The 25,442-nt window shown below is 41.6% G+C and overlaps 1 protein-coding gene across 3 annotated transcripts in view; it reads right to left on the bottom strand.

The window, feature by feature from the left end:
• The window catches only part of KIDINS220 (kinase D interacting substrate 220), a 205,558-nt gene that overhangs the window by 9,739 nt on the left and 170,377 nt on the right, over positions 1-25,442 (bottom strand). For 2 of the 3 annotated variants that reach the window (XM_075861128.1, XM_075861129.1), the window contains exon 25: positions 25,294-25,407. The exons of the other annotated variant lie outside the window; for it this stretch is intronic. In XM_075861128.1, coding sequence (XP_075717243.1) covers positions 25,294-25,407 — 114 coding nt within the window. The remainder of the gene's footprint in view (positions 1-25,293; positions 25,408-25,442) is intronic. 3 annotated transcript variants of the gene reach the window in all.

The following is a 25,442-nucleotide window of genomic DNA, read 5'->3' as shown; positions in this document are numbered from 1 at the left end:
GTGTTAGACATCACCACATAGCAAGACCAATAAAGTAGTAGTATTATTATTACCCTGCTAATAACTACACACACAATTTCTGGACACACGCAGTCAGGGGGGATTTATATTCTATATTCATGATCCCACATAGGGTCCCACTCTCCGTTCTAAAACTACGCACATGGAGGCTTTCACTTTTTACGAAACCTACGATACGAATGTGCAGTACTAAGTGCGATCCCAGATGGAACTCAGGTTAATCTGGTCTACAAGTGCAATCTGTCCTAGATGTATCCTTTACTGCCCTACATTGAAGGACTGCGCTAAGGGATGTATAGGGACCACAACTGACTCCACCATGCAGCACGGACACCATGAGCTCCATTGTGCCAGAGAGCAACGTATTAAGCCACTCTGGAGACCTGTGCCTAAATGCAGGTATATATTACACTACTGTAGAGAGTGACTGCACTCTTAATATAGGATGGGGGAGACACGTATAGTGATACAAGCTACCCTGCTGCCAACCCAAACAATGGCTGAACAGACTCCCAACCTGCTTATATTAGACAGCAGGGCCAGGTCCCCCTTAGCCTTTTAACCCTCCAGACCTGCATTACCACCTACCACAAGTTGGCTCAATACCAACCTCCTGTCCACAGGACATACCATGTACTTTTTCCAAACACTCCTACCACTGGGATTTCTTCCAACTGGTTCCCATCCTCTGGCATTACATGGCACTAGACTGCAGCTCCTACCCAATCCCACACATAGATCAGCACTATGTCTGAAAGCTGCACTAAGGGATTCCCCATGGGATGGAATTTGTTCATCTTTTTATGGGTCACAATAGTTGTCAAAACTTGTGTTTTGAGATCGCCTGAGGAACTTCGATTGTTTACAGAAAGTGAGGATTTCCTTTGCTTTTCTCTTGATGTTCTGCTTAGATTCTCTGGACTTCAGGATAGTCGACTCTTTCCCTTCAATGTATTTTACTAACGTTTCAGTATTCCCTGGCCCCTTTTATAATGCCTTCTTTATTTGTATGTTATGGTCTGTCCTTTTTTATTTGTATGGCATTTTTTGGCATTTTGCTTGTTGTATTTATGGACCATACTGGAATGCACATATATGCACAAGCAGTAAGCTTTCTGTTCAATAATATGACAAAATGTTATTTCCATGATATAAAAGTAAAAAATTCTGTCAGGCTGCAGATACCAATAAGAAGATTACAGTATGCCTTCTGTACACAACTCAAATCTGTATGCAGCAAGCCCCAAATCTCCCCCTAGTGGCAGCTGCAAGCAGCCAGAATTGTATCCTTTAACTCTGTCTATGCAGCAGATTTGGAAAACCGGATTAGAAAAACATAGAACCAACTACTTTATTTACGGTTTCTTTTTTTTACAACTTTTCTTTAATTTGTTAATCTGCAAAAATCAGCCAAGAATGGACAATTGCGTGTTACCCTTGTGGTACTGCAGGAGAGAATTTTTTTTTAACCATATCTTTCCCATAACATGTAAGCCTGCAGGACAACCTAAATCCCCTGCATTTGCATTGCACTCATCAGAAAACACAATATTGTACATAGATGGTAGTCTGGAGTTTACTAATAGGGCTTAACCCCTTCCCGCTCCTTGACGTACTATTACGTCATGGCAGCTGTATCGTTCGCGCTCCATGCCGTAATAGTACGTCTCGGGAGTAACGGCCGTTTCGGCCGTCCTCCCGACACATACAGGAGCTGTGACGCTGCTGTCTTGTTCAGCAGCTGTCACAGCTCCTACAGCGGGGACCGATCGCTGTGTCCCCGCTGATTAACCCCTTAAAAGCCGCGTTCTATAGAGATCGCGGCTTTTTAGGGGTTAAGCTGCCATCGCCGGCCTGCTACGCGATAGCGGCCGGCGATGGTGACTATGGCAACCGGACACCAAACAATGGCGTCCGGCTATGCCATAGACGGAAGCCTAGTGGGTCCTGACAACGTCAGGACCCACTATGCTTGCTGTCAGTGAGTAGCTGACAGTTCTAATACACTGCACTACGCATGTAGTGCAGTGTATTAGAATAGCGATCAGGGCCTCCTGCCCTCAAGTCCCCTAGTGGGACAAAGTAATAAAGTGAAAAAAAAGTTAAAAAAAGATGTGTAAAAATAAGAAAATAAAAGATTTAAAAGTAATAAAAGTAAAAATCCCCCTTTTTCCCTTATCAGTCATTTATTATTAATAAAAATATATAAACAAACAAATAAACTATACATAATTGGTATCGCCGCGTCCGTAATGGCCTGAACTACAAAACGATGTCGTTATTTATCCCGCACGGTGAACGCCGTAAAATAAAATAATAATAAACTGAACCACAATCACAATTCTTTGGTCACTTCACCTCCCAAAAAATGGAATAAAGAGAGATCAAAAAGTCGCATGTACCTAAAAATGGTCCTGATCAAAACTACAGTTCGTTACGCAAAAAATAAGTCCTCGCACGGCTTTATTGATTGAAAAATAAAAACGTTATGGCTCTTAGAATAAGGTAACACAAAAAGTGAAGGATTGTTTACAAAACGTATTTTATTGTGCAAACGCCATAAGACATAAAAAAAAACTATAAACATAGGGTATCGCCGTAATCGTATCGCCACGCAGAATAAAGTGAATGTGTCATTTATAGCGCACGGTGAACACTGTAAAAAAAAACGACAAAAAAAACAATAGTAGAATTGCTGTTTTTTAGTCACCACGCCACCTAAAAATAGAATAAAAACTGATCAAAAAGCCGCATGCACCCCAAGAAAACTACAATGGATTCCTCAAGGGGTCTAGTTTCCAAATTGGGGTCACTTTTGGGGGGTTCCCAATGTTTTTGCACCACAAGACCTCTTCAAACCGGACATGGTGCCTAATAAAAAAGAGGGCTCAAAATCCGCTAGGTGCTCCTTTGCTTCGGAGGCCGGCGCTTCAGTCCATTACCGCACTAGGGCCACATGTGGGATATTTCTAAAAACTGCAGAATCTGGTCAATAAATATTAAGTTGCGTTTCTCTGATAAATCCTTTTGTGTTGTAAAAAAAATGGTATAAAGAGGATTTTCTGACAAAAAAAAAATGTAAACTTCACCTCTACTTTGCTCTAAATTTCTGTGAAACACCTAAAGGGTTCATAAACTTTCTAAATGCTGTTGAGGGGTCTAGTTTCTAAAATGGGGTATTTGATAGGGGTTTCTAATATATGGGCCCCTCAAAGCAACTTCAGAACTGAACTGGAACCTAAAAAAATAAATAAATGAGGCAATACTTCGCTTCTTACATTATACTGATAATGAGCCGTGCCCACCCCGAGATGACCCCAGTTTTCACCGTTTGTATAAACGGAGACCCCTATTAGACCGTTCCAATGCCCGGTTTTCCCAAGCATACACCCCGAGAAGTGTATTTCTATTGATGAGTCCCATGTACATTTTAAAGGGAGGGTTCAATTCCGCGAGTACCTGCCGGGTAAGAGGGCAAGGTATGGCGTGAAGATGTATAAGCTGTGAGAGTGCATCAGGGTATACCTACAGGTTTAGGCTATATGAAGGAAAGGCCACCCCCAAACCAGACTGCATCCTGGACTACAATAGGTACATGGGAGGTGTGGACTTGTCAGATCAAATCCTGAAGCCCTACATCGCCATGCGGTGTGGTATAAGAAGCTGGCCGGGCACATCATACAGATGGCATTGTACAATGCGTACGTGCTACGTCGATGTGCAGGCCAGACGGGAACTTTCCTGGAATTTCAAGAGGTGATTATCAAGAACCTAATCTTTAGGGACCAAGAAGGGGGGGCACCCAGTACTTCTGGAAGCGGGGCCACACGCATCGTACCAGGGCAACACTTTCTCCGGTCAAAATGGTCACTACACCTCTAGATGAATGCCTTAAGGGTGTAGTTTTTAAAACGGGGTCACTTCTTGCGGGTTTCAACTGTACTGGTACCTCAGGGGCTTCTGCATACATGACTTCGCACTAGAAAATCCCCAGTAGGCCAAATGGTGGTCCTTTCCTTCTGAGCCCTCCCATGGGCCCAAACGGCAGTTTATCACAACAAATGGGGTATTGCTGCACTCAGAACAAATTGCGCAACAGAATGGGGTATTTTGTTTCTTGTGAAAATAAGAAATTTTCAGCCAAAACTACATATTATTTGACAAAAATAATTTTGTTTTCATTCCCAGCCCAATTCAAATAAGTTCTGTGAAGAAACTATGGGGTCTAAATGGTCACATTACCCATAAATGAATTCCTTGAGGGGTGTAGTTTCCAAAATGGGGTCACTTCTGGTGGGTTTCCATTGCTTTGATACCTCTGGGGCTCTGCAAATGTGACATGGCACCCGAAAACCAATCCAACAAAATCTGTACTCCAAAGAACACACAGCGCTCCTTCCCTTCTGAGGCCTCCCATGGGCCCAAACGGCAGTTTATCACCACAAATGGGGTATTGCCGCACTCAGGACAAATTGGGCAACAAAATGGAGTATTTTATTTCTTGTGAAAATAAGAATTTTTGAGCAAAAATGACATATTATTGGAAAAAATATATTTTTTTTAAATTCCCAGCCCAATTCAAATAAGTTCTGTGAAGAAACTATGGGGTCTAAATGGTCACATTACCCATAAATGAATTCCTTGAGGGGTGTAGTTTCCAAAATGGGGTCACTTCTGGTGGGTTTCCATTGCTTTGATACCTCTGGGGCTCTGCAAATGTGACATGGCACCCGAAAACCAAACCAGCAAAATCTGTACTCCAAAGAACACACAGCGCTCCTTCCCTTCTGAGGCCTCCCATGGGCTCAAACGGCAGTTTATTGCCACAAATGGGGTATTGATGCACTCAGGAGAAATTGGGCAACAAAATTGAGTATTTTGTTCCCTGTGAAAATAAGAAATTTTGGTAAAAAATTACATCTTATTGGAAAAAATTTCATTTTTTTAATGTCACAGCCCAATTGAAATAGGTGCTGTGAAAAAACTGTGTGGTCAAAATGCTAACAACAACCATAAATGAATTCCTTGAGGGGTGTAGTTTCCAAAATGGGGTCACTTCTGGTGGGTTTCCATTGCTTTGATACCTCTGGGGCTCTGCAAATGCGACATGGCACCCGAAAACCAATCCAACAAAATCTGGACTCCAAAGAACACACAGCGCTCCTTTCCTTCTGAGCCCTCCCATGGGCCCAAACGGCAGTTTATCACCACAAATGGGGTACTGCCACACTAAGGACAAATTGGGCAACAAAATGGGGTATTTTGTTCCCTGTGAAAATAAGAAATTTTGATCACAAATGACATTTTATTGGAAAAAATGAAATTTTTTTCATTTCAGAGCCTAATTCAAATACGTGCTGTGAAAAAAATGTGCGGTCAAAATGGTAACAACAACCCTAAATGAATTCCTTGAGGGGTGTAGTTTCCAAAATGGGGTCACTATTGGGGGATTCCTACTGTTTTGACACCTCAACACCTCTTCAAACCTGGCATGCTGCCTAAAATATATTCTAATAAAAAAGAGGACTCAAAATGCACTAGGTGCTTCTTTGCTTCTAGGGCTTGTCTTTTAGTCCACGAGCGCAGTAGGGCCACATGTGGGACATTTCTAAAAACTGCAGAATCTGGACAATACATATTTAGTAGTGTTTCTCTGGTAAAACCTTCTCTGTTACAGAAAAAAAAATGAATAAAATTGAAATTCAGCAAGAAAAATGAAATTTGCAAATTTCACCTCCACTTTGCTTTAATTCCTGTGAAATGCCTGAAGGGTTAAAAAACTTTATAACTGCTGTTTTGAATACTTTGAGGGGTCTAGTTTTTAAAATGGGGTGTTTTATCAGGGTTTCTAATACATAGGCCCCACAAAGCCACTTCAGAACTCAAGAGGTACCTTAAAAAAAAGGCTTTTGAAATTTTCTTAAAAATATGAGAAATTGCTGTTTATGTTCTAAGCCTTGTAACGTCCAAGAAAAATAAAAGAATGTTCAAAAAACGATGCCAATCTAAAGTAGACATATGGGAAATGTGAACTAGTAACTATTTTGGGTGGTATAACCGTCTGTTTTACAAGCAGATGCATTTAAATTCTGAAAAATGCAATTTTTTCAAAATTTTCTCTAAATTTTGCAATTTTTCACCAATAAACACTGAATATATCGACCAAATTTTACCACGAACATGAAGCCCAATGTGTCACGAGAAAACAATCTCAGAATCGCTTGGGTAGGTTTAAGCATTCCGACGTTATTACCACATAAAGTGAAATATGTCAGATTTGAAAAATGGGCTCTGAGCCTTAAGGCCAAAACTAGGCTGCGTCCTTAAGGGGTTAAAAAGGCTCGTCCATGATTATAGTAGATGCAAAGTTGGGACTTCACTATAATTATAGAATAATGACTAATTGATCTTAGAAGGCGAAGACATGGTTTGTAGGTCAGATAGTTCATACAGTACTATATGCTGGATTATGTAAGCACAGTAATTCATAGCAAGTAAATATCGAAATATGGCGACAGCACTCTGCCAACACTAATGCCACCTAAACACTATAAATAAATATGCATTACTGCTGAATCTACTTACAACAGTGAGGTGCTTACCGCACATTTTGATCAAATTGTGTGAGCCCATCTGCCACGTCAAGGCGACCTCACTTATAAGGTGGGTCCCTACACTGCACATAGGGATGGCCAATTAATCAAATTAATTAAACAGAAACAGTTTAACAGAATAGTTGAATCGATTCTTTACTGGCGCCATCGCGTTGTGCTGGAGGAGGAAGCTCCGCTTGGTCACCTGCCTGTCTGACAAGTTGCGCCCTGTTCTGTCCCCGTTTCCCCACGGAGCTGCTGTTCTGTACTGAACAAAATGATACAGTACGGAACAGCAGTTCTGTGGGGGAAGCAGGGATTCCTAGTACATAGCCACACCATTCTGTAGATACTACCCCCCCTTGTAGATAGCACCACCAACCCACTGTAGATACCACCCCCCTTGTAGATTGCACCCCCCCTGTAGATTACACACCCACCTCACCCATGTAGATCGCTGTACCACCCCCCCCCCTTCTTGTAGATAGCGCATCACTGTAGCTCCCACTAGGTGCTGAATCCTAGTGGCAGCTACAGTGGTGCGATCTACAATGGGGGTGGGGGTGGTGAGTAATCTACAAGGGGGGGGGGTGTGGCACTGTCGCACTACTTACGGGGACATTGCGGCACTACCTACGGGGACATTGCAGCACCAACAACATAGGCACTGTGGTGTTTTCAAGGGATTGGGACAAAAAAAACCCTGACAAAGGAAATCAATATGGAGGCACTGATGCAAAATGGACATAAAAAACGGACAGTTGATCAGTAGTTAATGGGCACTTTTTTTCACGGTCGTGTGATTGTAGCCTAAATGACTGATTCCAGGAGTCTCGTTCACATGTACCGTGGTCGGGCTGGGAAATCCGGCTGACACACGGACCGCTTTTCACGGTCCAATCACGGTCGTGTGAAACCGGCCTTAATGTAATTTATTTAAAACCCTATCATTGGGCCGGTACTGCACAGGGTCCTGCTCAGACACTATAATGCCATCTCGCCCCAGAGTGCCCGCTCGGCACTATCTGCCTGGCCCAGCTACAATTTATACGGCTCTCACCTGCAATGTCGGAGACCGGCTGAGGCCGTGACGGACAGAGATGGATGTTAGAGCATGCAGCGCATCATTGATTATGGATTCCAATAACCTGTTCCCTCCCGGGGAACACAGAAGTTATAATCAATTAGAGATACATTTTTCCAATTGCATTTTTGATAAAAAGTATTTGCAGAGGTTAATTACGTACAATTATTATAGCGATATATATTAAAATCTTATTCATATAAAGAAAATAAATTTACTAAATTATCTCTTGGTATTACTGTTAAACTGAAAAAAATAACATAAAAAAATAAAAAAAATATTGAGATGAAAAATCGGTCATAGTGTTGAAAAAAACCAAAAACTATATTTTCATTTTTGACAAAATCGCCCAGCCCTACCTGCACACACACCCAACACTAGGACTAAGCCTACATATACTTGGGGATGGTAGGAACCAGCATTAAACCAATTATAATCACCCAGGGCAGAATGGGAGGAGTGCAAGATCAAAACAATGGAGGCAGTCACTAACCCCACATATATGCAATACATAAGAGACACAAAAGTTTGATCAGCACATTCCAGCAAGAAGAAAGAAAATGTGTATACAGGTACAAGGAAGACATCCAAAAATGGCGACAGCACTCTTCAAACCACTAATGCCACCTAAACACTATAAAAGTAAATAAATATGCATTGCTGCAGCATCTACTTACAGTAGTGAGATTCTTACCACACATCTTGATTAATATATAGGCTTGAGAAAGGCACTAGAGGAAAGAGCTGAAACGTTGCACAGGAGCTAAAGTACCTATAGTTTTTCACTTGAAATATATATATTTATATGCGCGTGCGAGTGTGCACGCGTGCACGCACGCACGCACGCACGCACGTCCTTCTCAATGAATAAGAATATAATTTTTTTTATTTATTTCAGTAATTCAATTCAAAAAGTGAAGCTCATATTATATAGATTCATTACACACAGAGCGATCTATTTCCAGCATTTTTTTCTTTTAATGTTGATGATTATGGCTAACCGTTAAAGGGGTTTTCCAGCTTTTGACAACTGATGACCCATCCACCGGATAGGTCATCAGTACATGATCTGGGGGGTCCGACACCCAGGCCCCGCACAGATCAGCTGGTCCGGTGCCTCCGTGCACCGGACGCACAAGCCGGAAACAGTTAGCTCCAGCCACGGAATAGCGGCCGAGCTTCAGTACCACAGCTCTGCTCCTATTCAAGTGAAGAGGAGCAGACCTCTAGTTCGGCCGCTATGCTATGTACAGAGCCAACTGCTTCCGGTCTCCGTAAATAGCATTATGTGCCACAACATCTGGTGCCCACAGGCCACCGGAGTGGCTTATAGGTGCGGGTGTCTGACCGGCAACGATGACATACTGTTGACCTATCCGGTGGATAGGTCATCAGTTGTCAGAAGGTGGACAACCCCTTTAATGAAAACCCAAAATTTAGTCTCTCAGAAAACTAGAATATTAAATAAGCCAAATGACAAAAATGATTTTTAATACCGAAATCTTGTCCTACTGAAAAGCATGTCCAGTATATGCACACCTTTTGCATGAATTACTGCATCAACGCGGCGTGGCATGGACACAATCAGCCGGTGGCACTGCTGAGCTGTTATCAATGCGGCGTGGCATGGAGGCGATCAGCCTGTGGCACTGCTGAGGTGTTATCAATGCGGCGTGGCATGGAGGCGATCAGCCTGTGGCACTGCTGAGGTGTTATCAATGCGGTGTGGCATGGAGGCGATCAGCCTGTGGCACTGCTGAGGTGGTATGGAAGCCCAGGTTGTATTATCGCGGCCTTCAGCTCGTCTGCATTGTTGGGTCTGGTGTTTCATCTTCTGCTTGACAATACCCTATAGATTCTGTATAGGGTTTAGGTCAGGCGAGTTTGCTGGCCAATCAAGCGCCGTGATACTGTGGTTCATAAACCAGGTATTGGTACTTTTGGCAGTGTGGGCAGGTGCCAAGTCCTACTGGAAAATAAAATCCTCATCTCCATAAAGCTTGTCAGCAGAGGGAAGCATGAAGTGCTGGGAAATGTCCTGGTAGAAGCTGCGTTGACTTCGGACTTGATATAACACAGTGGACCAACACCAGCAGATGACATGGCCCCCAAACCATCACTGACTGTGGAAACTTCACACTGGACCGCAAGACACTTGGACTGATGCCTCTCCACTCTTCCTCCAGACTCTGGGACCGTGATTTCCAAATGAAATGCAAAATTTACTTTCATCTGAAAACAGGACTTTGGACCACTGAGCCACAGACCAGTCCTTTTTCTCCTTAGCCCTGGTAAGACGCTTCTGACGTCTCAAGGAATGTGACAGTTGTAGCCCATGTCCTGGATACGTCTGTGTGCGGCGGCTCTTGAAGCACTGACTCCAGCCGCAGTCCACTCCTTGTGAATCTCCCCCAGATTCTTGAATGGCCTTTTCTTGACAATCTTTTCAAGGCTGCGGTTATCCCTGTTGCTTGTGCACGTTTTTTTACCACACTTTTTCCTTCCTCTCAACTTTCCATTAATATGCTTGGATACAGCACTCTGTGAATAGCAGCTTCTTTAGCAATGTCCCTTTGTGGCTTCCCCTCCTTGTGGAGGGTGTCAATGACTGTCTTCCCCATGATTGTGTAGCCTACTGAACCAGACTGCTGCACCATTTAAAGGCTTAGGAAACCTTTGCAGGTGTTTTGTGTTGATTAGCTGATTAGAGTGTCACACCATGAGACGAGAATCTTCAACTTTTACCTAATTTTCGAATTTCCTGAGAGACTGAATTTTGGGTTTTCATTAACCGTTACCATAATCGTCAACATTAAAAATAAAAAAAATGCTGGAAATAGATCACTCTGTGTGTAATGAAAGAGTTTCACTTTTTGAATTGAATTACAGAAATAAATGAACTTTTTGATGATATTCTAATTCATTAAGGACTAATATATATATATATATATATATATATATATATATATATATATATATATATATATATATATACACACACATACTTGCTGTGAATGTACTGTGCTTACATAGACCAACGTATAGTACTGTATGAACTGTTTGTCTTACAAACCAAGTCTTCACCTTCTAAGATGAATTAGTCATTACTGCTGTGGAACATACAGATTCCAACAACCCTCCCTGTACGGAGCTTCCTCGTACAAGTACCGATGTGTAACACAACATAATACAGCACTCATAAGATGACCCAGCCTGGGAGAATGGAGGGATTTCACATGTAATAAAGTGTAAAAACAGAGGCGTATCTAGGAGTTGGTAAACCCTTAGCACCATTTTGTAATCCTCCACCCCCGCTGTTTCAAAACTGCTCATGTCCACTTTTGCAATATTACGCTGCCTAATGCTGCTGCAAGTTCAATACAAAAGCAAACCTAAAAAGACTATAAGAATTGGTATCATACAGTAAAGGCTCGCCATGAACATTTCATTTCTAGCGGGTGATCCTTATGTTTTTAGGAGCAAATTAAACCAGCCACATTTGCTTTGCACAGCTGGTTGGTGGCAGAGGCAACTTTATCTGTATGGCCATAAGTTTATATGTGAAAATATACAGTCAGTTATCCCTGCACTGGACAATCACTTCAAATAAGGACATGCTGAGAGTTGTAGTAAGCAGTATGGGCATGCTGGGAGCTGTAGTTTTGCAACAGCTGGAAAACCACAAGTCAGAAAAAACGGCTTTATAATGTGTAACAATGCACCCATGGTTCCTGTCCGCTGCCAAGTCCCTATTCTAAACGTATTAATTTAAAAAAGAAATCCAGTAAAAAATAAATAAAAATAATAATATCTGGATATGAAGCTACGGTTAGTACTTAAGTAAATAGAGGACATCAACACCTCAGCTTTACTTAAAGAGGCTCTGTCACCAGATTTTGCAACCCCTATCTGCTATTGCATGTGATCGGCGCTGCAATGTAGATAAGAGTAACGTTTTTTTTTTAAAAAAACGTTCATTTTTGGCCAAGTTATGAGCTATTTTATATGTATGCAAATGAGGTTTGAAATGGACAACTGGGCGTTTTTTTTTCGTTATGTCCAACTGGGCGTCTATTGTGTTTTTAACTGGGCGTGTTTACGTGTATGACGCTGACCAATCAGTGACCAGTCAGCATCATACACTCATCTCCATTGATTTACACAGCAGCGATGTGCAGCCACATACACAGAGATTAACGTTAATAAAGTGTCCTGATAATGAATACACATGAAATCCAGCCTGGACGTCATGTGTATTCAGAATCCTGACACTTCTGAATCTTTTCTGGGAGATTTCTAGCACGGGAAACGAAATCTCGCGAGATTTCGGAGATAAACGTGATTTTGTTTCCCTTGCTGGAATCTCACAGAAAAGATTCAGAAGTGTCAGGATTCTGAATACACATGACGTCCAGGCTGGATTTCATGTGTATTCATTATCAGGACACTTGATTAACGTTAATCTCTGTGTACGCGGCTGCACATCGCTGCTGTGTAAATCAATGGAGATGAGTGTATGATGCTGACTGGTCACTGATTGGTCAGCGTCATACACGTAAACACGCCCAGTTAAAAACACAACACACGCCCAGTAGGACAGAACGAAAAAAAAATCGCCCAGTTGTCCATTTCAAACCTCATTTGCATATATATAAAATTGCTCATAACTTGGCCAAAAATGAACGTTTAAAAACAAAACAAAAACGTTACTGTTATCTACATTGCAGCGCCGATCACATGCAATAGGAGATAGGGATTTGATAATCTGGTGACAGAGCCTCTAAGCTACAGAAAGTACTGGGTAGTTACTCCCATCAGATATTGAAGGCACAGAGCAGAGGAGCAGGTTTTGTATAGATTGCTTGTCATATGAAACTTTCAAGAAAAAAAAAAAAAAGGAAAAAAAAAAAAGAAGAAAACAGAATAAACAGAGGACCAGCACTCCTGGGACATTAACATTACAGATCATGACATGTGTAAGACCAGAGGGATCTCCTCCGCTCGTCGTTGGAACGGGGTTAGGGGAGTATGTATATTATTATTTTTATCAGCCACTATTGGGGGCAGCTGTGGGGGCATTATACAGCGTGGGGGCAGCTATGGGGTACTTTATACTGTGTGGGGTGCATCTATGGGGGCATTATACTGTGTGAGGGCAGCTACAGGGGCATTATACTGCGTGGAAGTCAGTTATGGTGGCATTATACTGTGTAGAGGCAGCTATGGGGGAATAATAATGTGGGGAGGCAGTTATGGGGCATTATACGGTGCGAAGGAGCCGTTATACTGTTTGGAGGGGCAGTTATATGGGGCATTATACTATGTGGAGGGCATTAATGGGGTCATTATACTGTGGGGAGGGCAGTTATGGGGGGCATTATATGGTGTGGAGGATAGTTATGGGGGGCATTATACGGTGTGGTGGTGGACAGTTATGGAGGCCACTATACTGTGTGGAGGGCAAGTATAGGGGTATTATACGGTGTGGAGGGTTGTTATAGTGGTATTATACTATGTGGAGAGCAGTTATAGGGGCATTATAATATGTGGAGGCAGCTATGGGGCAATATACTGTGTGGAGGCAGTATATTATATACACTAGTATACAGCAGGATTAGGGTATAAAATGAATTCAATGGCGTAGAATGAAGATAAGGGGCGTGGCATGCAAAAAGTGGCGTGGCCTAAATAATCTTTCATTAATCGTAGATCGAGGTTACATGTTCAATTAATCATGATTTTGGACATAATTGCCCAGCACTAGTACAAGGTGCATATTATAGCGGCTGCTGGACTTCTTAGGCAAACATGTAAAGAGCAGCAGCATGGCTTGTGTGCCAGATCAGATAGATTATGATATTACAGTAAAATTCCTTTAATCCGGCGTCCGATAATGTCTAAAGATCTGGAACAAACCAGACAATTTTTTTCTACATTTTGTGTTAACATTTTATTTTGGGTCTTCTTCCTGAAGGTTCTCAACGCAAATGAGTTTTATGACCACCTGATAGTCCAGAATATTTAATAATCTCGTAGGTGTCCTATTTTGAATTAAAGGAACTTTACGGTATATACGTATCCTGCTCCTCCGCTCTAAGCCTTCTTAAATCTCACTACTGCTCCTACCATCCTGCCTGTAATGAATGGCTGCTAGGTCATGACAGAGGCATGTCCTAGCAGATGCCTACAAAAGTATTGCAGTGTATTATAATAGCGATCGGAGGATCGCATATTAAAGTCCCCTAGTGGGACTAGTAAAAAAGAAAAAAAAAAAAGTGATAAAAAAAAAAAAATGAAAAACCCACTTTTCCCCCTTACAAAATGCTTTACTAGTAAAAAAAAATAAAGCAAAAAAGTTACACATATTTGGTATCGCCGCGTCCGTAACAACCCCGACTAAAAAGCTATTACATCATTTAACCCGCACGGTGAACGCCATAAAAAATAAAATAAAAAAACAATGGAAAAATTGCTGTTTTCTGTGAATCCGGACTTGTGAGAAAAAGTTATGAAAAAGTCGCATCTACTCCAAAATGGTACCAATAAAAACAAGTCTTCCCGCAAAAAAAAAAAAGCCCTCATACAACTGCATCGGCGGAACAATAAAAAAAAGTTATGGCTCTTCAAATATGGAGACACAAAAGCAAATAATTTTGAAAAAAAAAACAACCGTTTTCACTGTGTAAAAGTAGTAAAACATACAAAAATCGATAAATTTGGTATCGTTGCAATCGTAACAACCCGCTGAATAAAGTTATTGTGTTATTTATAGCACACGGTAAACGGCGTAGATTTAGGTCGCAAAAAAGGGTGCCGAAATTTCTGTTTTTTTTCTATTCCCCCCCAAAAAGAAGTTAATAAAAGTTAATCAATAAATAATATGTACCCCAAAATGGTGCTATTAAAAAATACAACTTGTCCCGCAAAAAGCAAGACCTTATACAGCTGTGTCGACGCAAAAAAAAAAAAAAAGTTATAGCTCTTGGAAAGCGACGATGGAAAAACTTAAATAATACCTTGGTCATGAAGTTTTAAAATAGGCTGGTCATTAAGAGGTTAAAGGAGTCATTTTCCAGCAAGGAGGGCAAACTTTTTGTAAACCAGGAAATTACTAACAAAATGTTTGCTTTTCATAATTGGTGATACTTCCTCCAGATTAGTTTATATTGGAGACTGCCAGAGACACGTAATGAGAAAATATTAAACAGCCACCAACAGTCAAATACATAACAAAACTCTGGCAGTCCTACAAAGATCTGCTGGAGCGGTTTACCACGGTGCTGTAAAGCAGGTAGGCTGAGCACTCTATATAGGGAGGTAGCACATCTCCCTTCCTCTAAACCAACATGGAAACAATTACCCAGTAGCTCTTGTGTTTTATGTTTATAGCTGTAAGGTTTTCCTTCCAAATGGTTTTGTTTATTTTACACCACCCTAGTCTGGAAGAGTCGGAGTATGTGATAGGTCAGGAGGAAATTTTAGCCTAGAACGATTTTTGCCTAGAGCAATATTAACCATAAAATCAGCAGCTAATAAGTGAAACGGCTAAAAAAAAAACTAAAAAAAAACCCCCCCAGCTATTACCAGTCACACATGTATGTAAATATTTCTGGAGCTATGCGGGATAAAGTAGTGATCATGGGGATTTGTATGGATTTCCTGCCATTGAGAAATACTTGGCAGGAAGGTGCCATGTTAAAGTAACCCTCCAGTCCAAAGTTTAAATTGGACTATACATGGCTTGCAGCTGGAACAGATATGACTTTCTGGGGCACGGACGGCCAGAGATGCGCCTAATTTATTAAGTGGCGTGTGCCTCTTAATAAATTAGATGAACTTTACTCCAACAATCTTTAGATTAATACGGGCATATGAAACGCCAGTCTTAATAAATTCCACCCATTAGTGCTTCAAGGAACCGTATATATATACCATTCTGGCTGTAAAAGTGACGCTTGCAGTCTTCTGGGAACCCTTACCCAGAATTAGGGTTGCTCCACTGAACCGTGGTTGGAAAACACTGGCCATACCCTTTCAATCCCAAACTGATTATATATATATAAAATCAGTTTGAGATTGAAAGGGTATGGCCAGTGTTTTCCAACCACGGTTCAGTGGAGCAACCCTAATTCTGGGTAAGGGTTCCCAGAAGACTGCAAGCGTCACTTTTACAGCCAGAGTGGAATAGTTGTAGAGATGGTTAAAAAAAATAAGAAAAATCCAAAAACTTGATATACTAGGGGAAAAAAAAATCCCATCAAAATCATTATTGGTGGTTAAATGTAGTGATCTCCTCTTTTTCCAATGGACACATATGGACAATTATAGCAATGATGATGTCACCACAAGCTATATACAGTACACACCAACAACTATTAAAAAATGAAGTTCCAGAAACAAGCACGATGACAAAGTCACGTAAATGAAAGCAATACTTCTGCTCCGCTTTGGAACACATGACATGCCTGATAACATGAAGCTCCACATGTGACCCGGTCAATCGTGAACTCCACTCATGGTCGGTAATACAACCAGGGTGAAAAGAAGACTAAAGGGGAAATTGTAACACAGTTATTGTCTCACTCTGAATAGAGTTGTACAATATCATTATGTGGAAACCAGCAGAAGTATGAAGACAAATTCTGAGAAAACATTAGCACAACTTTACATCATGGAGGCAATTTAAGCAAGAAGCTTCACTGCAGCTAAACATGACCACATAAGAAAAATGGAGAACGAACCTAAACGTACCTTCCCAAAAGTCTAATATGAGGGGGGTCCATGACCTGATCAACAATTCTCAAAAGGGGTCATTGCAGTGTTTAGAGATGTCCGATCCCTTTCTGGTTGCTGGCAGATTTGAGGACGGTGGTTTGCACTGTTGCATTGCTGTGGTCCTGAATTTGAATGTGACCAAAGACAACATCTGCATGGAGTTTGTATGTTCTCACCGTGTTACGTGGGTGGCCTACAGGCACTTCGGTTTCCTCCCACACTCCAAAAACATACTAATATGTTAAAGGATAACTAAACTTTGATAAAAACTTCTGACATGTCAGACGTTTTGGTCGGTGGGGGTCTGTCATTTACAGAGTGATCTCGCGAGATTACTCTTGCTGTGCTGTAAGTCACACACAAACGTTACCGAAGTGTCGGGATTGTGAATAGACATCGCGTCCTGGTTGGATGTCTATTTACGGTCAACACACTTCAGTAACGTTAATGTGTATGTGATGCACATAGTGACCAACGCAGGATCACGATATGCAGAGTAAATGAATGGAGAGAAGTGTATGACGCTGATTGGTCACTGATTGGTCAGCGTCATACACTTCTTTCCACAACGCCCACTTGGTCATATAGTAAAACACGCCCAGTTGTCTATTAAGAAAGTCATTAGCATAAAGCTAAAATCACTCATAACTTGGTGAAAATAGATTGTTTTTCTAAATAAAAAACTGCTGTTATCTACATTACAGCGCCGATCACATGTACAAGATAGGACACTTATAACGTGGTGACAGAGCCGCTTTAAGCATAATCTACCAGAGCCCTACATGTTGACACTATTTTGTTAGTCATGGAAAGAAACTCTCTGGTGACCAGTCCTGTCTTCAGACGCTGAGACAACCAAAAAGGCACTTTAGTGCAGACTAGGACTTCCTAGTCTGGAGATCCTCCAGGTCTCCACACCTGGTTCCCTCCTTTTTAGAGTTCCTGAAAGGGTGAATGCAGAGGGCACCAGGTACTTTAACTATACATTTTCCATATCATGTTAAATTAGTATGGAGAAATGGAGGTTTGCCTTAATAATAAACTCCAATGAACCCTTAAAAGGGTTGTCCCACAAAACACATGTATCCCCCTTCTCCATAGGTCAGGGGATTCATTTGATCGCTGGGGGTCCAACCCCTGGGACCCCTAGCAATAAGGAGAATGGGGGATCGAAAGTCCCCTGAAGTGCTCCATGAGAATGGAGCGCTGGTGCACATGAAAGACCAGCACCCATCCATTTCTATGGGACATCCGGGACCACCATCTCTATAGATGGTCAGGAATGGTCAGGTCAGGCATGGGCGCCAGCGCTCCATTTTCATGGAGCACTTCAGGGGACATTCGGTACCCAGTTATCCTTAACGCTGGGGGTCCCAGTAGTTGGACCCCCAGCGGTCACATGTATCCCCTAACCCATGGATAAGGGGGATACATGTGTTTTGTGGGACAACCCTTTTAAGGGTTCAGTGGAGTTTATTATTAAGGCAAACCTCTATTTCTCCATACGAATTTAAAATGATATGGAAAATGTATAGTTAAAGTACCTGGGTCAGACATGAGAGGGGATATAGCATCATTGATATAGCGTAGGTGACAGCGTCATTGATATTTTACCCTGACACTTTGGTTCTCAGGAGTGTTAACTGGAGACTCCGGTGTTGTCGTGGGTGCTATCCGCTGTAACACCAATGTTTAAACGTCTTTTGATCCCATATATCATATAAGTATATTCATTCAGTAGGGTTCGCAATTTAATCAGTAAATGAATCATATATATATATTTATTTTTTTATATTTTTCTTTCAATAATTTAGCACGGTGGTGATTGTACCCCTGATTTTAGCGAGTTATTTAATAAAAATTTTACGCAGTCACAATCAGTGAATTGTTAAAGTACCTTGTGCCCTCCTTTTAGAGTTTCTGCTGCGGATCCGCCGATACCCGGTCCCATCTGCGTTCATCCTTTCAGGAACTCTTAAAAGAAGGGAACCAGGTGTGGGGGGCCTGGAGGATACAGGTGTTTTGTGGGACAAACCCTTTCATTTTTAACAAAAAACTCCTGTTAAACAACATCTCCTTCACCCAGCAGATTTCTCATCCCTGCATATTTTACCTCGTCTTTTTTTTTTTTATCACGTAGTTTCATGTTTTTGAGTGCAAATAAACTAAACATAACCCGTGTATCATAAAGAAGAGATCGACTGTTCAGCGGGTACAAAACTACAAACAGTCAACCAACAGCGCCACGGTCTGTTTATTGCAGTCCAGATCCTATTCACAAATAGATAGGAGCAGCAGTAAGATGCAGCTCATGGACAGGACTGGCACCGTTTCTGGGGGGAAAAAAAAACAGCAGACCCTTCATTGCTAATCTTTGACAACCCCTTTAGGCCAAGATCACACACACCGTTTTGATGTCGTTTTTGGCTCCCTTTTGTTTTTATTTTTTAAGCCAAACACAGGAGTGAACACAAAAAATTAGATGCATTAGTCATTTCTTTTAGACCTTTCCTTCCTTTGAGATCCACTGCTGGCTTTGGTTGAAAAAACGGAGCCAAAAACTGCATCAAAACGGTGTGTGTGACCCTGGCCTTAAAAAGGTGACCATACACCCGAGACGCTCGTTCAGCCGACAGCTCAGCTATTCCTCCCAACTTCCTTACACGTGCGTGTTTGGCAAAGCGTGCATGTGTACTCAATCGGGAGAGGGGAATAAGCGGCTGCCAGACACCACTGCAAGCTGCTTATCATTAACAAACCGCTCATTATTTTGAAATCCAAAATGTCCGATCCTTCTTTCCGTCGAGGGATATTTGGGACAGCCCCATACACATTAGATGGTCAGCGGGTTCGGCGATGCCCATCTAATGTGTAGAAGACTCCATCTATAGTATTTTTGTACATCACTGTATGGGACTGAATAAAGTAGAAGGTGGAGGAGCACACAGGGGATTGCTACCAGAGAAGAATGAAGGCCGCAAGCATTCACTCAGTAATAAATAAGCCAGCACATAGGGTTAAGCTGCTGATTCAGCAAGCTCTGTATATTAGTATGCAAGCAGAGATTTGTCTATGGCAAATTAGAAAGGAGTGAACAATTTGCTGTATAACTATTTTATGTCGAGTGCCATCCGTTTTAAATATGCAGATGGATATCTCTTCCCACAAGCGATGTTTTATTTAACAGGCCCTTCACATTGTGAAATATAAAAGAGAACAAGCTGAAGCCGACATTTCACCATCTCCGTTATACCAGTTATTTATTATATTTTTATTTTTTTTTACAGGCTGGGTGAGAGAGGCTAAAAAAGGTAAAGAAAGAAGAATTCTATACAAATCTAAAAAGCAATTTCTGAAAACTGTGGCCGTGAAAAGAACATTCGTCAGAGTGATGTGGCCCATGCGCAGCCGGCCCTGCCAGATGGAAGAAATGCGCTCTGCCTGTTTTCATTTACTTAACACCGATTTACTATAGCGCTATGGTGAGCGAAAAAAGATAAAAGATTCAAGAGACCATCTTAAGAAAACGTAACCCCTTCCCCCTCCTTAGTAGGTCTCGTTCATCATCTCCATAATATTACTGAACAGACGAATATAAAGAACGCAGGAAGGTATTCCTCAGACAAGAGCCGTATTCTAAGGGTCTCATCTAAATATGCCAAGAAGTGAAAGATTGTACGTATTTCTTGAGCACCAATGTGCAGTTTAGACGGCCTCATATCGGAGCTTCATCGGAAAAAGAGATTCACATCTGCCAGCCCACTTGTGTGGTATATGCCAACTATCCAGAAGAGAGATGCCAGGCACAATCTATAGACACAAGCTTTGGAGCTGCTGCAGAAAAGATATCAATAGACAGTGGGTCCGTAGAGACGGCTGTGTGAACAGGAGCATATAAGCAAACAACATGTCCACATTGCAACATATTTGGGGCCGGAGGCTGGAGCGAAGTTTTAGTACTTTTAGTTCAGAGTTTAAGAAGTCTCATCTTTTTAATATCAGAAAGTACTTTAACATATTTACGCCTTCTGACCGGTCACTGAGACATTTCAAATATCATTAAGGGGAAAGTCTGTGCCCTGTAACCCCCACAGATCACTAGGACTAAGAGGTCAGGGCATTCCTCCAATTGGCATACCTCTCTGCCTTTTCAATCAATGGGTGACCGATCAGCAGAATGAAGGGGCCCCTTCAACGTTTATCCCAGCACTGTAGCAAAGCCTCCTAGTATTGCTGATCGGTAAGGTCCCGGAGGTCAGTGCCCGCCTGATCCCACACTGATGGCCTAGCCTAAGGATTGTCCATCAACGTGTTTTCGCGAAAACCTTTAAGAGTTTCTGACGTGTGTGCCGGGATAGCGCTCACTGTAGCTGCCAATACTATAAAACATTTGGAGAATTATTTTCATTGATACAATGGCTATGTTGTATTTCTGCAAAGAAGGATATGAAAGGGGATTTGTAATGGAAGTGATGACCACGATGTTCCTCCTGTTTTAAGACGGCGATACCATAGTTTATATATTATTTCAGCACCAACAAAGCGCTGGAATCAGGGAGGCAGCAATATTGAGGTCAGTTAACCAGTTCAACTTATATGACCTAGTGACAGGTCCTCCTTAAAGAGTTTCTGTCACCAGATTATAAGTGTCCTGTCTCCTACATAATCTGATCGGCGCTGTAATGTAGATAACAGCAGTGGTTTTTATTTTGAAAAACGATAATTTTTGAGCAAGTTATAAGCAATTTTAGATTTATGCTAATGGTTTTCTTAAAGACCAACTGGGCGTGTTTTTACTTTAGACCAAGTGGGTGTTGTAAAGAAGTGTATGACGCTGACCAATCAGTGACCAATCAGTGACCAATCAGCCTCATACACTTCTCATTGTTCCAGCCCGGCTTCTTTCACTGCACAATCACACTGTAACAATGGGCTGGAACAATGAGAAGTCTATGAGGCTGATTGGTCACTGATTGGTCACTGATTGGTCAGCCTCATACACTTCTTTACAATACCCACTTGGTCTAAAGTAAAACCACACCCAGTTAGTCATTAAGAAACTCATTAGCATAAATCTAAAATTGCTCATAACTTGCTAAAAAATTATCCTTTTTCAAAATAAAAACCATTGCTGTTCTCTACATTACAGCGCCGATCAGATTATGTAGGAGACAGGACACGTAAAGAGGCTCTGTCACGAGATTATAAGTCTAATATAGGTCTACACCCCATCCATTTCCAAATGATACCGTCCAGGGTGAACACTATTTCTGTTGTTTGATTATTGTAAGTATAATCCAAACCATGGAAAAGTCCCAGTGAGGGTTGTAAGCTGCTCGGGCACCAAGTCAGCAGCAGTATTGCTTGAAATGACTGCAGTAAGAGGGTTATCCTGGCATGAGACGCAGGCCGTGGAAAACAGGCTCTAGGCGACCAGGAATGTAAGACGGAGCAGATTTCATGATCATAATATATTGGCTGACACTGGATTATTTGCTCCCAAGAAAACGACTCAATCGGCTTGTATGGAAATGCTAACAGGTCCTTCCCAAAGCAATAAAGTTTCTCTAGGCCTGAACATCTTGCTTATATATTAGGGCCTGCAAATAGCCAGCACTCATTATCTTTATCAGAAATCACAAAGGAGAACAGGAAGGAAGGATCTTATTGAAATGAACAGCACAACATGAAAAAGATATTACAGCTACTCAAGACAATGAACCGAAGAGATCGCAAAATAGTAATGTCTCCCCTTAATCATGAACAGACTGCTCACAAACCCGAATTCTACCTCCAAATACACAAGAAGCACAAAGACTATAAAAATCTATGAATACATAATGTATATAAAACCACCCACACCACGTGCTATCTGGAGAATATTACGCTCTCTTGGTTGTATATAGAGTGCTTAGTATCTCCACATACATGGTCCGATTCTTGACCCACTCTGGTCTCCTGGTGGCCACACGCATTGACATATTGCAGATGAACTAAAAACGGATGGCAGGCAAATCTTGAGGAGGAAGCATAGGCTATCAGCAATTTAGTCCAGCAGTAAGGTGTTGGGGTCCACTAGCTACAAATTTGGTGCATCATTGGCTGTATGTGCTCCAGACATTGAAATCTACCACTCCTATGAGCAGGCGTGGATTTGCACTGTAATATATGCCAGGTTCTGGCGTAAATTATAGTCAACCTGCCGGTGTGTTGCTGGTGCCGCCACCTCCTGGCTAACCCCGCCAACTTTTCTTTCCACTTTTGAGGTAAAAAGTCGAAAATTTTAGCAGAAAAAAAGTCTGCGCCAAGATTTTTAAAAACATTATACAACACAGAAGGCAGCAAAAGATGTGGGGCAAGATTAAAGGTCAAAGCTCTGATAAAAATGTTATGTGAAGAAGTCATTTTATTAAAATGTTGTTACAATCTTATAAAGTGATGGCATATCGCTAGCATATGCCATCACTTTATGATCAGTAGCGGCCCAACCTCTAAACCCCCACCGATCCTTAGAATAAAGGCGTCCTGGGCACCAACTGTGCAGGGAACGGCTGCGCCACCTACTGTGCAGGGAACGGCAGCGCCACCCACTGTGCAGGGAACGGCAGCGCCACCCACTGTGCAGGGAACGGCAGCCACCCATATTCACTTTTAAAGGGGCATTCCCATCTTATAGTCACATCAGGTCAATTTGGGCTCCTGAAGATCACATGAATAATTCTGTATTTAGGTATCTGAATTACATGTTTATGATTTTGGTGATGGGATGCATCCGTCATGTTTCTGCCTGGGTATAAAACCATAGACAGCTATGGAACCTGTACCACGCCAACATAGCTATTGTTTAACTGGACAATGTCAAATATGGCCATACACCTGATAGCTGAACGTTTATCCTATCATTTGCTCAATGCATTTAATAGCAGGATCTGACTATGTTTGGCCATGAAATCTATCAGTGAGTTAAAAGTCGATCTGCAATTAACATTAAAAAAACAAGAGAAGGAAAAAAAAAACCCGGTATATGTTAGAATAAGACATAAAATATATAAGTACTGAAAATAATTCCTACATGTAGAGTCACACAATTAGTTTCTATTCTAGTGTATGGCATGTAGAACAAGCACGATGCAGAGTTAGTAAAGCAAGCGTTAATAGGACTGATCCTAAAGCAATGGGATGCCACCGCACACACCACACTACTGCAGGCTTTACCAGAGGCGAGTGGGTGGGAGTAGACAGCGTCTCCGCTGAATCTTCTTCAATAATGTCCTAAGCAACACAACAATATGCAGAGTCTGAAAAAGACCCCCACAATAATAGACATCCTACTAATAAAGAGTATGGCGGCACAGAGCTGGGGGGCTGCATAAAGAAATGTCAATAACAGCTTTCAATTGTGTATCGGATGCAATCCTGGACGGGGCCGGGGCACAGCTGAATGTGTTCCAGCTGTTGCCTAGCAACATGAATAACAGAGTACAGGTGAAAACATAAGGGTTGTGTTACAGAGTTGTCACCCATCGGTCTCCAGTTATTCCACAGCTACATTTTTTTTATTCTAGGGGGCAGGAGGGGAGTGATGGGTAAATAGAAATGGTCAAAAGAGGAGATTGGTTAGAGGCCTTGCATCACCTTCTCGGAATATTCCCTTTTTTTTCTACTTAACAGCTGCAACAACCAAGGAGACAACATTTGGGCTAAAACCCATGGGAATATGGCCTAATAATGCGTTATTCATCAATTTGTATTTTACATTTGGTATATTAGTAGAGACTACAAAACGGAAGAGAAGCTTCCTCTTTCTATGGGTGACAATGCAACTTGAAGCTGCAAACACATGGATCTACTTCAGCCCACACAAAAATTACAATAACCTGAAAAAAAAACAAAAAAAAAAAGATCTTAACCCTAGAGTTTGCGGGTCTAAATATAAATATTTTATTCTCTAACTTTGGACACCAATGGTTGTAGTAATAAGGTCAATATCGTCCTGTGTGACCTAATAAATGACCCAGTAAATGTTCCTTCCTCTAAAAATTAAAAAAGGAAGGAAGTGTGGCCTAAACGTCACTGCCAATGACTGCAACAAAACCGAAAAATGTGTGGCCCACCACTATGCCCAAAGTGGCCTTTAGCAGCACGATTGGCAGTGTGTGTCCCTCGCAGATGTATTCAGCAAACACCGGTGTAAATGTATTTTACATGTACCCAGGTAACCGAATAGAAAATTCTATATAGCGGACGCAGCACTTAATGGCAGAATTTTACCAGAAGGCAACGGAGATATGCCAGGCACACTTCCCATTAATGGGGTTGTCTGTTTTGGGCCATCCTTTTTTTGCTAGAAAGATCCTCAGGTGATCACTAGAGGTCCTAGTAACTAGGACCTCTAGTGATCACCTGAAATCTGTGGGGGAACCTGGAAGCAAGTGTGCAATTCCCCTGCATGGTGTATACTGTACATCCTTCTCTATTCTGGCTAATAGATAGGGGTCCTGAACACAGGACTCCTATTAACTCTCCATTCTCGAATAGGGTAATATATATATTATTGTTAATAATAATGTTTTCTAAACTGAACAACCCCTTTAAATGGATATCATAAGATCTGAAAAAGTACCACTACCCAATGCTGAATTGATGGGGACACTCCGAATGTTAGGACAGATAACAAACGTTTAGGTTTACATAAATTAAAAAAGAAATAAATCGGATTTCTATAAACCCCCCTTCATTTGGTAGAAGCTCTACTTTTTTGACACAGACAGGAACCAACGTAGACAACACTTTTCCCACTTAATCCTACTGAATACTTACAAGGCCAGTGGTTTGGTCTCTGGATAAACTGTGTTTTACAGGTGGACGTGACATGGGATGTTGTGGGTTGCTAAAGTAATACCTTGGCAGGTAAACATGAGGTGCAAAGAATGGCTATGAAAAAGAACAGAAAACATGCGGGAATAAAA

Source organism: Rhinoderma darwinii, chromosome 4, assembly GCF_050947455.1.
Source record: "Rhinoderma darwinii isolate aRhiDar2 chromosome 4, aRhiDar2.hap1, whole genome shotgun sequence".
Classification (NCBI taxonomy): Eukaryota; Metazoa; Chordata; class Amphibia; order Anura; family Rhinodermatidae; genus Rhinoderma; species Rhinoderma darwinii.
Note: the sequence above shows the minus strand (reverse complement) of the source record. Positions and strands in the feature narration are given on the sequence as shown.